General features: G+C 39.8%; 1 protein-coding gene across 4 annotated transcripts in view; it reads right to left on the bottom strand.

Annotated features, from left to right (window-relative positions):
- The window catches only part of rab28 (RAB28, member RAS oncogene family), a 106789-nt gene that overhangs the window by 61649 nt on the left and 28936 nt on the right, over window positions 1-16204 (bottom strand). For all 4 annotated transcript variants that reach the window (XR_008723812.1, XM_055638917.1, XM_055638908.1 and 1 more), the window contains exon 4: window positions 13977-14106. Coding sequence is in view for 3 of the 4 variants with exons in the window: in XM_055638917.1 (XP_055494892.1) it covers window positions 13977-14106 (130 nt within the window). In the remaining variant the exon portion in view is untranslated. The remainder of the gene's footprint in view (window positions 1-13976; window positions 14107-16204) is intronic.

Below are 16204 nucleotides of genomic sequence, written 5' to 3'. Positions count from 1 at the left end.
TGCTGGTGGAAGGAGAGTGGTGCATTTGACAGCTGCCGTACATGTTCGAACAATGGGCTGCCATAATGGGCTTGCCTTGGCATACATTTCTTGTATTTGTTATATTATTAGAAATGTTAGCACAAGACCGAATAATAAGTTTTTAAAAATCTCCAGTGGTCTTGTCCCTCTGTGATACACGGAACCATGTCCGTATGTGGTGCAGTACAATACTGGAGATTCTAAAGTTAGTTAAAATATGTCACCTGCCCTGTTTACCCCTTTTTGACCGAGGTCAATATTAATAACACTCACGAGGCTGAAAGCTGCCACAGCCAAGCATTGTCCATTCCTTCTCTCCGGGGTGCTGCCTGCCCCGTTGAGTTACTCCAGCTTTTTGTGTCGATCTGTAGCCTAGCGTTATTCGGCCGAGTTATTGGACCCTTCCTTGAAACCTTCCTTGTTTCCACGTTTATAATAAATGCGGCTGTAAAGTGGGAAGCGGCTGTAAAAGGACAGCACTGCTGTGGGGGGGGGGGAAGAGTTCCTTTCACAGCATGTGGGTAGTCTGGCCAGGGGCAGGAGCGTTGACATGGTGGGGGTCAGGGATCATGCCAGCATCCAGCTCAAGAGCAGGTCAGCTGGCGATGGATAATAGGACAGTGGGCAGTGGAGCTTACTCCATATGTCAGTGCGAGTAACCTCAATTGATCCCTTGTTCACACTGATACAGGAGTAAGCTCCACCGCCCCCCGTGATGTTATCCATCACCCGCTGACCCACTCTGCTCTATGATCTTTGCTCTTGAGCTGGTCCCCTCACTGTTCAGACGGAGAGCACTGCCAGAGGTGAGCAGGCCAGCAGAAGGCGCTGAGATGGCAGTCGGTTCCGCTGTCCGGTGATGGCAGCCGCTCATAGCCTCGCGAGCTGCTTCCCTCCCTGGCCACAATGCGGTGGCTCTGCGCCCGGAGAGCCGCGGCAGCAGTGAGTGAGTGGGCTACTGGCATGAACCCGACCCCCTCCTTCTCAACGCTCCCGACCTCCCCGGAACTTTACCCCTGGCTAGACTCCCCACACGCTGTGAAAGGAACTCTCCCCCCAATTGGTCCCTTGAACTAGTATAGTAATTCAATAAGATGACAACTGATTCAACTTGTCCTGGTGTGCTCCCGTTTTTCCCACCATCTTTCCACCTGCCGTCACCCCCCTCCCCTCAAACATTCAATAATTCAGAAAGAAGGAGATTTGGACGCCTTGGGCAAATTGAATTGTTACTTTATTTATTTTTATTTTATTTTTACGGAGAGAACAATCTGCGCATGCGCGGTTTAAGATTTTTTAAAGCCAACTGACTGTCATATTACTCACGACACGTGCCTGAATATGACTCACTTATAATTATATATTTATATTTCTATGAAAATTGTTCCCAATTGGGCCCCGCACCTCCTAAGGCCGGCCCTGTGAAGCTCCATCAGTAATCTAGCAGTGTAATAAATTGGCAAATTCAACAGAAACACAGGATAACCAAGACGGGCTACGAACTAGGTACTTAACATAAATAACAAAAATGTAATGCAGATTTTAAAGGGATTAAAGCTAGAAACATTCCTCAGACTTGCTAACCTACATTCAATAGTTCTTTAACAAGAACGGGCTGCAATAGATGATTTAATAGAAACACAAAAGGCAACATTTTCACACAAAAGGCGGTGCGTACATGGAACGAGTTACCAGTGGAAGTAGTTAAGACAGGAACTGTACCAACATTAAAATAAAATTGGATAGGTTCATGTATAGGAAAGTTCAGAGTGATAGGGACAAGTGATGGCAAATGGGACTAGCTTATATGGGGATCTTGGGCAGCAAGGATTTGTTGGGCCTAAGCTTCCATGTAGTGTGACTAGGAATCTGCATGATAATCTTCCAAACTTCCTAACATTCTACAATAATCACAGTATTCATTGAAATAATATTATGCAAGAAAGGAAGGAATCTTACATAGGGGATTCTGGACCATTTGGCTTAACATTAGTTGCAAAAGATGCAATCTATTATTAGGAATATGGTGATAAGCACTTAGCAAAGTATAATTGTAATTAGCAGAGGCCGTATGCTTCTGGGAAGGTAATGTCATCACTGACAATTATGAAGAAGAATTTTGTGTAAATGTAAACAGAACAATGCATAAGGGGAAAACCAGTAAATGTAATGTATTTGGATTATCAGAAGGCATTTGATAAGGCACCATGTAAAGCTATTGCATTAAATAAAGTCCACACATTTAGGGATAGCATGTTCATGTGCATAAAGGTTTGGTTAAAGGACAGAATTTTTTTTTTTTAATGCTAACTCCCTATCGCTAATAGGTTACTAAGATAATCAAAATCAGGCCTAGAAATTTGCATAAATGGCAAAACTGATGTAAATGAAAAGATACCATTTAATATATCCAGGTTTGCTGATAGTACAAGCTAGATGTCGCAATGTTACAAAATTTTGAGATTTAAAAAATCAAGTCTTTAATTTATCCCATCAGATAAAGCATACAAATAAGTTTAATTTGACACCTAATTCACTTTCATATCTTCCGTATTAAAAAGGTTATGGCCATTTTCATACTCGGAAATTGGCATCTTGTTCCCTATTGCTTTTTCATTGACTTAACACAAAAGCTGGGATCGAGAACATTTAAAAGCCGATAACTTTCTTAAAATTTAAGAGAACTGAAAGAAATGTTCAGTTATTATAGATTGAAGCATTCTGAAACAAATATGAAACAATCTTACTTAGATGACTTGAAATTAAAACATATAATTAGTTAGTTACCTAATTGTAGCTAATTACAAAATGCAATTACTAGATCTAAACACCTATCCATTTCTTAAGAATAGATTAACATTTTTAAATAGCCTAAGTGTCCAAATAACATTCACACAAGAATTCAGAATATAACATAATTTTTAAATCTCATTGTCATGGGTTTATAGGCCAAATGGAAGGAATTTAATGTTTAATACCTGTAAATTAATGGCCATTTAAATCAGCTTGCGAGTGGGATTTTCTGGAACGGGACCATTTGGAACGTTGAGGTTGCAGTGAATTTATACCCCCATATTGGCAGCAAATACACTGCCGGTTCTTCGGGGGGAAAAATCACCGTTTCGCAACTTAAAATGTGAATTAAATACATCTTAAGAAACACTTTTATACATAAAAATAAACTACTTTCTTTTACCTGTCCCCTCCATAAAATCCATCCCTGTTGTCAGCATTGACGGCTTCAGAAGCTGGTTTTAAAATCATTCCAGCGATTAACATGTCGGGCAAATTTTTTTTAAAAACACACAGAACGGCCGTCGGAACGATTCTTTAGCAACATCTTGCACTACAACAAAATATAATTCAGGACCAGGTCGGAAAACCGTTTTAACCCCGCACCCCCCTCAAACGTGCCAAAATCGCGCACACGGCCAGTGGCAGAATTGCAGCGCCGCTGAAGGTAAGTATTGTAACATACCTACTAGATGGAAAAATGAAATGTGACTGGGACAGAAAGCGTTCCGCAAATATTGCTGTTAGGATAAATTTGGATGAAAAATATATATAGAACATGGCATAGCAAAAATATTATTAACTATTTTATCAGAAATATGGTTATGCTTATGCGACACTGGCATAAAATGTTTGTGTCTCTCCTTGCAGTTCTACAACTACAATGAAAACAACTTATAACATGAATAATTATACCTTCAATCAAAAAATAATAATAGACTCAACTTATAGGGCAATGACATGCAGAATATATATTTATATATAGTGTAAAATAATAATTATAAATATTGCAGAAAATTACAGAACACAAAATATTCCAAAATGTGATTTAAAAGTGTTTAGCTTTCTTAACATTATGGATGCAATCAAAGTAGATGGGAAGTGGGTTTTCTTCCCCAATTTCTCTCTTCTGCTTTCCCAATTAACCCTAGATAGGATGACGCAAGCGATACAAGTCTCCAACATCCAACCAAGTGTAACAAAATCCTCCCTGAGCCATGAACTATTTTCCAGGAAGAACAATATCCACCAAATAGAAGACAAAATCCCAGATTTATGGATAAAACTAATTATACCTTACCTCGATGTAATCTCTCTTTCAAAGTTGACTAAAATGGTAAAGTAAGTTTAATGATTCAAGGAAATACTGCAAAGCATCTTTGGCCTATGATTTGCAGAAGAATGAGTTTCTAAGAAAAAATGAATGGGTGCCATTTTAAACAACAGATAGGTTGCATTTTTTTTAAAGTATTCTTTAAAAATGTAAATCCAAGTAACAAAAACTCTGTTATGAAATAAATACTAACGTATGGAAAAAGATACAAGAGAAAAGGTTAGGCGGCAAAGCTAAGACCACGTATATAAATGTGAAATGTAATTGAAAAAGATACAAAACGTGCAGTATGTAAAACCACGCTGCTGTTCACAAATGACATCTGAAATAATTCATTTTCAATTTCATAATAATTAATAAAACTAATGATTTATGACGTGCCAGAGGTATATTTACTACTAAGCTATAGTGTTTTACCGAGTCCTTTTTTTCTGAATGTATGATGATTATACATATGCCTACTGTTATCTCTTATTGCTATAGTTCAGGAAAAGTTTATAAATAGAACCTTACAGAAATAGTGTTACCAAACAATGTCACTGTAAATTCTGAATCTAATGCATTACTACCAACAGCAGTGCACGCAAATTAAACATACTTTAAGATTTAACCTTTCACCTAGCAATGTATCACTGCATCATTTCCTGTGTAGAGATAGCACTCCTGTACTAATCAATCACAGCTAAAGAGAACATACAGTCAACATTCTTAATTAGAGCCTATCCACTCTCCTCCGCTCCCATCTGTCATGAACAATGTTTAAAAATCAGTGTTATTAGTCTTTATTTGGGAGTAGATCTGGTTAACATCTCCATGTCTCAACAGCAGAAATCATTCATCCATCTGAAGTACACTGGTGCCTGATAATTCATACCCCTGCATAGAAGCTGCAGATAACCAGAGCCAAAATCCACTTGAGAGTCATAAATCACAATGTACATGGCTCCCATGCAACCTGGGTTAATTTCTGTTTACAATAAATCTGTTGAGAAAGTTGGTTTGACACTTAAGGAGTCTGGTTTCAGATCAGATGGTGGGAAACGCAAAGAAATCTAACACAAACCCAGCCAAGCTAAGTGTTTTGCCTTGGGGAACTGTGCTTACTGGGGTGACATTAGCAGAAGTTGACACAGTTTTAAGAGAGGGTTAACTGCCTGGCAAAACAGAATTTCTTAAGTAATATACTGCACAGGTAAATGTAGCCTAGTAATAATGAATGGCATGCATCTACCCTAAAGGATATATAAAAAATAATGTCAGAACTAACTTTACAACTTTATCACGTCACGACTAAGTTTAAACTATTGGCTATAACAGTTAAAAACTGAAATATACATTATATTAATTTTACAGCCATATTTAATAATTTTAACTATAGCAGCGGATTGAAGTAAACTTCAGACTTCTAGGCAACAACTTTTTGGATTGTTTGAACAACATACTTCAACCATTAAGAAGAAAAGAGCCCCATGAATCATTTTCAAAACATGCTGTTTATAACTTATAGTGTATAACTTGAGCTTGAGCTAAAAATAATAATTTTGGATTTTGATTTTTCTAAAAATAAACCCAGGTCGTTATGTCTGTATTAATTTGCCAACAAATTACCTTGAAAAGATCAATCCCAAGGAATTATTCTATGCAGTACTATGTTTATTGGGAATTACATTTACATGCAGCCAAATTCTCTTTAACACCACAAATGTTACCATTCGGTGTTACCTTTTTTATATGCAAGAAAATAGCAAATTGAACACCAATTAGTAATACCGAATTCCAAAATATGCACAAAACACAAATTTAAAAATTATATCTCCTTAGCAGGAATTACTAATTTAGTTGATGTTTCTAGCACTTTTCAAGAATAAAATCTTCAATATTTATGCTAAAATACATCTATTAATTTAGAAAAATAATTTAGAAAAGACAAAAGAAATCCCTTTGTTGTATCAAAACCTTTTTTTAATATTAAAATTGAATGCATTGTTCTTGATTTTCTGTAGTTAAGTTACTATACCAGTAATACCATTAATACTGAGACGCAAACTAGTTTATATCTCGAATTTATGTAACCCGAAAACCAAATTTTGGAATCACAGCCACAAAAACTACCAAATTGTCATAAAAATTAATCTTAAAATAAATCAAACCTGCTCTGGTCAATATGAATTCCAGAGCCACTTATGGTCAACCTTTATGTATGTTTTTAAATTGCTATACAAGCCACTCAGTTGTATCATTCTTTTATATTCAAAGAGAAAGGTGACAAAACTAGATGAACCACTTGGCATCAAACACAGTTTGACCAACCAACTTTACAAAATCCACTCCACAGCCAGGAGGTCACATTAATTGGGGAGAGCTTTCCCATAAACTAGTCAGGCAACAACCTTACAGTATATGGTCAGATTCACACCATCATACCTTCCAGACAACAATCTATTCTCTCTCATTATTATCCCTAGGTAATCCCGTCACTCATAGAGGATACCCATTAGAGGTCACACAAATTGGAAGGGAGAAATCCTTAATGTTTCATTGATTCCAGGCTCCATAAAATAATCCTGGCAAAAAAAATCTCCTCCTAATTAGTTCCCACACACACTCCCTCAATGACGAATCAGTGCTTCTCCAAGATGAACAATATTTAACAAGCTCTGAGATTAGAAAAGGCACAGAATGCACTCTGGGTAATGGACTTCAATGCCCATCACTAATTCCAATGAACCAACGTTAAAAAAAAAAAAAAAAAAAGCAGCATTGCCCTGAAGAACTGTCAGACTAAGTTTGCAGCAGGCTGCAAGTGATCCAACACACAGGGTAGACCAACCAGATCTCATGACAGGTTGTGATCTCATGATGCATCTTTCTATAAATGCATTGGTGGAAATGATCATTACACAGTCACTATGGAAAAAGAGTGTTAAATTGTGCAGACTCAGAGCAGATCTAGCACATCTAAACTAAGCGACAATGGACCATTAACGGCAGCAGCATTGTACTGTACCACAATATGCAACAACATGGCCCGGCATATCAAATAATTTGCTTACTGAAATCCAGTTTGGGTTTCACCAGAATCACTCTGCTGCAGACCTCATCACAGTCTTTGTCAAAACATGGAACACGGAGTTGAATTTGAACTGAGGCATCATAGAAAAACTCATGTAAAACTGGTCAATGAACATGGAGAGAAAAATTCCAATGTATTGGGCTATACCTCAGACAAAGGAAGACAGCTGGGGTTGTTGGAGGTCAATCATGCCTCTTTTAGGAATATCATTGTAAGAGTTCCTCAGGACAATGTTCTGAGCCCAATCACCTTCCGCTGTTTCTTCAGTCCTTACAGCATAAGGCAATATGAGAGTTACACTGATGATTGCACATTCCCTCCAAATACCTCCAACCCAATGTAACACGACTCAGACACCATTCATGCATGCGCTATCACGTGGCAAACAATAACAGTCACCAACAAAAGTGTTGAATCATCTACCTTTTGATACCGAATCACCCTTTCCACTACCTCAAGGCACAAGAAAATAGCACGATGGAATATTCTCCATGTGCCTCAATGAGTGCAGCACCAATTATTTTTTGAGAAACTCAAAACAGTCAAGGATGAAGCACCCCACTTAATTAGAGTCCCCATCCATCACTTAATATCCAGACACTACAAAACCAGCGCAGAGGATTTCATGTGTATCAACTACAAAATGTACTGTAGTTGTTGATACAGGCTCCTCTGATAGTACTTCCCAAACTCATAACCTCTACTTACCAAGGTCAACGGACTCATGGAGACCCATCACATGCAAGCTCGTCTCCCCTCATTGGGAAGACATTTTGTTGTTGGTACACACTGAACCACCACGTTGATTTTGGAAAATATAATTATTCCTTCATCGTTGCTGGTTCTAAATCCTGCAACTACCTATTCAATTGCACTGAGGAAGTACCTTCATGAGAAAGGTTACAGTCGTTCAGAGAGGCAGCCTTCCACCACCACTTTCTCAAAGGTAAAAGGGGATGGACAATAAATGCTGGCCTTCCCAGCAATACCCCAGATCTTGAAAAGTGAGTAAATAAAAACAAAGCAAATAACTCCATTCAACTCTGACTAGCATAAAGAAGTGCAACATAAATAATATTTAGCATATTAAAACAATTGAACATGAGACATGAACATAACCAAAACGTATACAATGTAAAAAACATCAATAATTCAACTTCAGAAGCTATATTGGTCAAAGAGTTCTTGATAGTAACAGAAATGTTACTGGTACTTTTTTTTTTAAACTAGTAAGTCTAAACATATTTTATATCAAACTTATTTCAAGAGACTCCAGTGAAGAGTTATAAACAAGGAAACAAGCAATATGGACTTGATCATACTATAATATAAATAAGGAGGCCAAATCCAAGTTCATCCAAAAGTTTTCTGGACTAGCATTAATAACGTTTTGCATCTGGTGATCTAAAGCATTTGTACAGAACCCCCCCCCCCCCCCACTATATAATAAAGCTCTTTCCATTCATCATAATAAATGTTACAATAAACTGTTTTAATAGCCTTTTCATAATATCAGTTGGTCAAACTATTTTTCACAAAGTATTTGCTTTCCAAATCTTTACTATAATGTAGACAAGCAAGAAATTGTGATATTAATATTGATAAGGACACGGCATAATCTTATATTCAAGATAAAATATTTGAATTATCTGGTTTCATTTTTTTTCCTGTGTCTCTACCACCTTTTTATCCTTTATCTCACTTTTTTCTCAATTTAGGGCTTTATGTATGTGGAATGGATTATTATACCACATGGTTCACAATATTTTATTCTGCCTGTAAAGGGGGTCTTTTAATCTTTTAAATCATATAATATTACATTTAGAATCAGTTTTTAAACATGCACTCAAATTCTTATATAATAGTCCTGGACAGTACATTGCCTCAGCCCTTCCAATATCTTTATCCACATTTTGTGATTTTGTAACAGTTTTGAGTCGATGGACTGGTCCACATGATGGGACTCAGCGGCTAATCTAAATGAATATGTCATTGCAGTCACGGACTTCATCAGCAAGTGTGCGAAGGCCCGAGTACCAAAGAAGAAGATACTTGTCTCCTGTCTGTTCAGTCTGAAGAAGTCTCAGCCCGAAACGTCACCCATTCCTTCTCTCTGGAGATGCTGCCTGTCCCGCTGAGTCACTCCAGCATTTTGTGTCTATCTTCAATTTAAACCAGCATCTGCAGTTCCTTGCTACACAAGAGGATATGTGTGTTTCCCCAACATAAACCATGGATGAACCGCAAAGTTCACTTCCAGGTGAAGTCCAAGTCTGCAGCAAGTCAAATGACCTGAGCGGAATAAGAAATCTATCTTCGACCTTTGCAGCGCTATTAAGGATGACAAGAGGAAATTCCAGGCCAAGCAGGAGTCGCAAGGCAGTGATACGGATAATCGTAGATTGTGCCAAGGCTAGCATGCTATAAACAGACTATAAAGCAAAAACAGGAACCATTGAAGACAACAGCAGGTCCCTCCCCGATTAGTGCAATGCATTCTATGCTCACTTTGAAAGGAAGATCAGTGGTGGAAAGTCACCTGCTCCATCAATCTCAAATGAGGCTGCACCTATAGTTATGGTGGCAGACATAAGATTGCTCTTTCTGAGAGTTAATCTGCGGAAAGAAACTGGCGTGCCTTAATGACTATTGTCAGTGGCTCTGACATCCACTTCCCAGTCAGCCTTAACCCACGGCAGTTTGCCTTCCATCAAAACAGGTCCTCATTACTCCTCTGCCACTGGGTCCTCAACTTCCGGACCAAAGACTACAATCTGTGGGGATGTGGCCATACCTCCAATAATTTTCAAAACTGGTGTCCAGCAAGGATGTGTTCTCAGTCCATTACTATACTCCCTATACTCTCTGGATGTGCAACTGACACTGTATTGCCCAGATGTAGCAAAACCAAGCATTTATTTGTCATCTGTCCTAACTGTATTTCATGAAAGCTTCCTTCTTGCCATAATAACCAAAAACTACAATTGCCAAGTGCCAAACCAGTGCACAGCAATTGATTAATAAACCCAACTAATTGAAAGTACTTCTTATTGGTTAAGATACTGTGATATTGAATCAACTTAATGCCCCTGTCCCACTTGGGAAACCTGAACGGAAACCTCTGGAGACCTTGCGCCCCACACCCAAGGTTTCCAGGAGTCGCCAGGGGTTTTGGTCACTTGCCTAGAAAGCCTCGAGCGTAGCGGCAACCTACAGGAACTTTGCTACCACAAACACAAACACACAAACACAAACACACAAACAAACACAAACACACACACACACAGCAGAGGAGCGCTGTCTGCGCGATGAAGAGCAATGTAAACAGCTGCCACAGAGCACGGTAAGTCCTTTAGAGAGCGCGGGAGGGAGGGAGAGAAGGGGGGAGAGAAGGGGGGAGAGAAGGGTCGTGAGAAATTCTGTGATCAACGAAAATTTCATAACTCATATCGACTGCATGGGCCATGGGTGTTGGAAGCAGAAGCAGCGGCGGGGACAGACGCGGACGGAGAGCGGGGCTGGCGAGTGTTTGCGGGGCTGGCGAGTCGCTCACTGCAGCTCTGGCCATGGAGCAGCTTCAGTGCAAGAGTCCCGGGCCATCGGAGGCATCGGAAGCGTTGCGCCGCTGCCATGAGAGTCTCTGCGCCGAATTTGCCCAGGTGACCGGCATGGATCAGGCTGCGGCTTGGTGCATCCTGGAGGACAACCAGTGGCTGCTGGAAATAAGTACCAAGCACTGGGTGGAAGATAGTTGACTTCAAATGGGAGTGGTTGGAGAAAGCATCCTGCTTGCATGCTAGATTTTCACTTGCTGTAACTGCAGGAAAAATGTTCCCGATGTTGGGGGATTTCAGAACCCGGGCTCACAGTTTAAGAATAAAGGGTAGGCCAGTTAGGACAAACTTTCTTCACGCAGAGAGTTGTGAATCTGTGGAATTCCCTACCACAGAAGGCAGTGCAGGCCAATTCACTGGATGTTTTCAAGCAAGAGTTACATTTAGTTCTTGGGGCTAACGGAATCAAGGGATTTGAGGAAAAAACAGGAAAGAGGTACTGATTTTAGATGAATAGCCATGATCATATTGACTGGCAGTGCTGGCTTGAAGGGCCGAATGGCATATTCCTGCACCTATTTTCTATGTTTCTATGCTTGAGTATATGGCAATAAAACTCGATCACTTGATTTTGAAGCATTCATGCATGGTGGAGGTATAATGTAGTCATAGAGTGATACAGTGTGAAAACAGGTCCTTCGCCGCAACTTGCCCACACCCGCCAACATGTCCCAGCTACGCTACCTGTTTTTGGTCCATACCTCCAAACCTGTCCTATCCATGTATCAGTTTAGCTGTTTCTTAAATGTTAGGGTGGTCCCTGTCTCAACTACGTCCTCTGGCAGCTTGTTCCATACACTCACCACCCTTTGTGTGGAAAAAGTTACCCCTTAAAAAGTTACCTCTTAAAAATACTTCATACAAAAAAATTGAAATCAACTTCTACAATGCACTAAAACATGATTTTAATACATCAAATTTCCCTACCTTGGTTGGGGGGACACCCTGCTTCCACACCCTCTCCCCCCTCGGTTGCTCCACTCCTTCACCGGGTACCCCCAAGGCCAGTGATCAGTGATCACTCAATCTCAATCTCCCCACTTGCAAAAACGCTCCGCGGACCCTGGTTCAGACAGAAAACACTGCCAGATGTGAGCGGGGAACTGAGGCCAGTTGTCCGTGATGTCGGGATCCCAATGCTCAGCGCTTCATGTTTTGGAGTTGGCTAATGTTATTGATTTGTAATTAGCCTGATTTGTAATTAGTTGACAAAACCTTAATTTATTAATCCGGAATATCCAGCGGGATGGGATAAGTGTAATATTAAAATGACATGCAAGTTGTCAGGCTGTCTGTCACAAAATACAACCCTGATAACCCATTATTTCCTTCAGTTAAATATTGGGAAGGTAAAACTATTGTCATTTGCCACTGAATTATAATGTTTGTTTACCTAATTGACTATTTCTAACACCCCCCCTCCTTGGCAAGTCCCAGCTGAGAGGAAGACAGCAAAATACTGAACATATTGGGGGTGAAAATGACTGCGGGACAGTTTGTTATGAAAATGAAAGAAATGGTAACAGAATACTTATACACCTGAGTGAGTATAATTTTATCGATGAGAAATTGTATTCAACCAATTGATGACTTCTTTGACAAAGTAACTAGCATGTTAGATAACAAGGAAGCCAATGAATGTAGCAAATTTTGTTATCCATAATTTGGTCTGTGAAGCGCCCCATAAAGGATTACTGCATTAGATAAGCACCTGTGGACTTGAACGTAATAGGTTAAGTCCAGGGGGTCAGATATGGGGCTTTATGTGTGGGCCACATATATTGTCAGTGCAAAGGGGCTAGGAGCAAGGCCAAGTGTGCATCCAGAGTCAAGGTCTGAAATAGTACTAGGTGTGCAGTCAAAGCTGGGACCAGGGGAGTGTTCAGCACTGAGAGCCTAAGCAGGTAAGCAGCTATGATCAGGGTACAATAGGGGGCCAGGTGTAAGGCTGGACTCAGGGACAGGATTGAGAGAGGGTGCAGTGAGACCCAGGTTGGTCAACATGGGCCAAGTGTTTGATTATAACCTGATTTCCATACATGAATACACTAAGATCATTCATGTGCTGCACGTATTGATCAGAGCCTGGGTTCTACTGTGGAATGTAATTAGGAATGTAATTTAGTCTAACCTTATTCATAGCTAATCCAATTTAAAGCATATATATTGCATCCAAGTGTAAGTTAAAAAACTCGCTACAGTATGCCACATATTGCACAATTTCAAGCTGAAAAATGCAAATGTTCGTACCAATGGGAGGGGGGACACCCTCCTCTCACACCCTCCCCCCCCCCCCCCCTCCCGGTCGCTATGCTCCCTCGGGCTTGGTCTCTCGCAATTTCTCATTCCCAACTCTCACCCAATGTTGGCAGCCCTGCTGTGATTGATGGTGAAGATGTTGTTTTCTTTCAAAGACTGAGGATTTAATTATACATTAAATTACAAGAGAGAGTAAGACAAAGTGAATGAGTAGAACGTATTTGCCCTGAAGATAGACACAAAAAGCTGGAGTAACTCAGCGGGACAGGCAGCATCTCTGGAGAGAAGGAATGGGCGACATTTCGGGTCGAGATCCTTCTTCAGATGTATATTTGCCTTTCGTGTCCATGGTCCTTGCAGAATTTCAACTTGAAATGGCAACAATGTCTTCCCCCCTTCCACCTTCAGATATTGCTTGACCTGCAGAGTTTGTTACCTTTCCTAACTGGGGATATCATATTTCATATATGCAAAGACATCAGAAATTGCTCGCATGGTTCAATGGTCTTAAACTGAGATTGCATTTACATTTTTCATATATATATATATATTTTTTTAATATTTTATTTATTAGAAGTAATGTACATTACAGTGATATAAGCCAATAATAACATAATACATTTCCTGTACCACTTCTTGTTTGAAACTTTAAAAAGAAGGAAAGTAGAGAGTTAGATAGGATAGTAAGTGCGTGAAAGTGATCAAGAGAGACCCGTAGAAACGTAAAACAGAAAAAGAAAACCAAAGAAAAAGAAAGAGAAAAATAGAGGATATAAGAAAATATAAGAAAGTAAAATAAGATAAAAAGGTATATACCTACTTCGTATTTTTCATATTTAAAGAATGTTTTTTTGATATACAACTAAAATAACAAGTTACTCACTTTTATTTCCAACCAGTGCAACCATAGGTTGTTGGTCAGATTCATCATTTACTTTCTTCACTGCACCATACCAATCTTCAAGGTTTTCAAAACTCTGGTAATTTGTGATATCATACACCAATAAGATACCCTAAGGGAGAGTAAAGCAATGAAAGTTTATTATTCACTTCAAAATGAAACATCACATGAGCTTTGATTGAACGCATATCAAAACAGAACAGATCCTTCAGCTCGCCAGCTCTGATGCTATTCTCAACTAATCCCAACTGCCTGCATGGGGTTCATGTCCTCTTTTCCTGACCTGGTCCTGTGTCTGTCTAAATGCCTTAAACATTGCTATTAGATCCGCTTCTATCATCTTCTCTGGAACCTGGTTTTGGATAGAGTGGATGTGGAGAGGATGTTTACACTAGTGGGAGAGTCTAGGACTAGGTGTCGTAGCCTCAGAATTAAAGTATGTTCTTTTAGGAAGGAGATGAGGAGAAATTTCTTTACTCAGAGGGTGGTGAATCTGTGGAATTATTTGCCACAGAAGGCCGTGGAGGCCAAGTCAGCGGATATTTTTAAGGCAGAGATAGATAGATTCTTTATTAGTACATGTGTCAGAGGTTATGGGGCGAAGACAGGAGAATGGGGTTAAGAGGAAGAAGTAGATCAGCCATGGTTGAATGGCGGAGAAGACTTGATGGGCTGAATGGCCTAATTCTACTATTCTTTATGACCTTATGAATTACAATCCTGGCACCTACAATTCACTGTGTAAAAATTTTTCGCAAATTTACTAAACTTTCTCTCTCTCATCTTAAACCTATAACCTCTGGAATTTGACAGATCCACCCAGGGGAAAAGGATTTTAATTATCTATCCTATCCATGCCTCCATTAATTTTAATTTTTCCATCAGGCTGCCACCCAGCCTCCAACACTAAAAGAAAACGATCCATGTTTGCACAAATCTCCTTATACCTGTAGTTACTGCACAGGTATAATCTTAATCAACCAATATCCTGGTAAACCGCTTCTGCACCCTCTCCAATGCCTCCACATTTTTTCTAGTGTGGCAACCAGATTTGCACGTAATACTCAAATGTAAACGAACCAAAGTTTTATACTGTTGCAACATGACCTGCCAACTGCTATACTGAATGCCACAACCAATGAAAGCAAGTTGCCCTATGCCTGTTGCCACGTTCAGCGAGCAATCGATTAGCACCCCAAGATACCTCTGAATCAATCATCTCAATGTCACTAAATGTATACTTTCATTTTGTATCTAATTTCCCAAAATGCATCACCCCCCACTTGTCTGGATTGAACTCCACCCCATTTCTGGGGGTGGAGTGGATAACAAGAGAGGTTCTATAGGGATACATCTGGATATATATATATAGTGCCCTCCATAATGTTTGGGATAAAGGCCCATCATTTATTTATTTACCTCTGTACTCCACAATTTGAGATTTGTAATAGAAAAAATTACGTGGTTAAAGTGCACTTTGTCAAATTTTATTAAAGGGCATTTTTTATACATTTTGGTTTCACCATGTAGAAATTACAGCTGTGTTTATAGATAGTCCCCCCCATTTCAGGGCACCATAATGTTTGGGACATATGGCTTCACAGATGTTTGTAATTGCTCAGGTGTGTTTAATTGTTGGATTTTGAAATGTTCAAAATATTTTGGCGACACTGATATGACGCCGGCAAAATCGCCAAGTAGGACAGGCCCTTAACTGAAACCTCTCTCCCCCACCTCTCACCGCCTCTCCCTGTCTCCCACTTGCATCTGCCCCCTCTCTCTCTCACTGTTACACCCCACTCTCCGCGTTACCAGGCACCGTGTTCGCTTTTTTAAATTCTCAAATTACCTTTGTCAAATCCCATGATTCCTTGTGTTTCTTGGAATACCGAACTGGCTTATACCAAACTCACTTATTGGAGTGCAAGCTTGCCCAGGGCATCAAAGTGTCAAAGGGGGGGCGTTGGGGGGCATTTTGGAAACAATTACCATAGTTTTCATAGCAAAAGGATTTGAGTAATTGAGCAGGGAGGTTCTACAGGGTCTTGGTGAGACCACACCTGGAGTATTACGTACAGTTTTGGTCTCCAAATCTGAGGAAGGACATTATTGCCATAGAGGGAGTGCAGAGAAGGTTCACCAGACTGATTCCTGGGATGTCAGGACTGTCTTATGAAGAAAGATTGGATAGACTTGGGTTTATACTCTCT

The sequence above is a fragment of the Leucoraja erinacea genome, chromosome 1, assembly GCF_028641065.1.
Source record: "Leucoraja erinacea ecotype New England chromosome 1, Leri_hhj_1, whole genome shotgun sequence".
NCBI classification, from domain to species: Eukaryota; Metazoa; Chordata; class Chondrichthyes; order Rajiformes; family Rajidae; genus Leucoraja; species Leucoraja erinaceus.
This window is presented reverse-complemented; position numbering and strand designations above follow the sequence as displayed.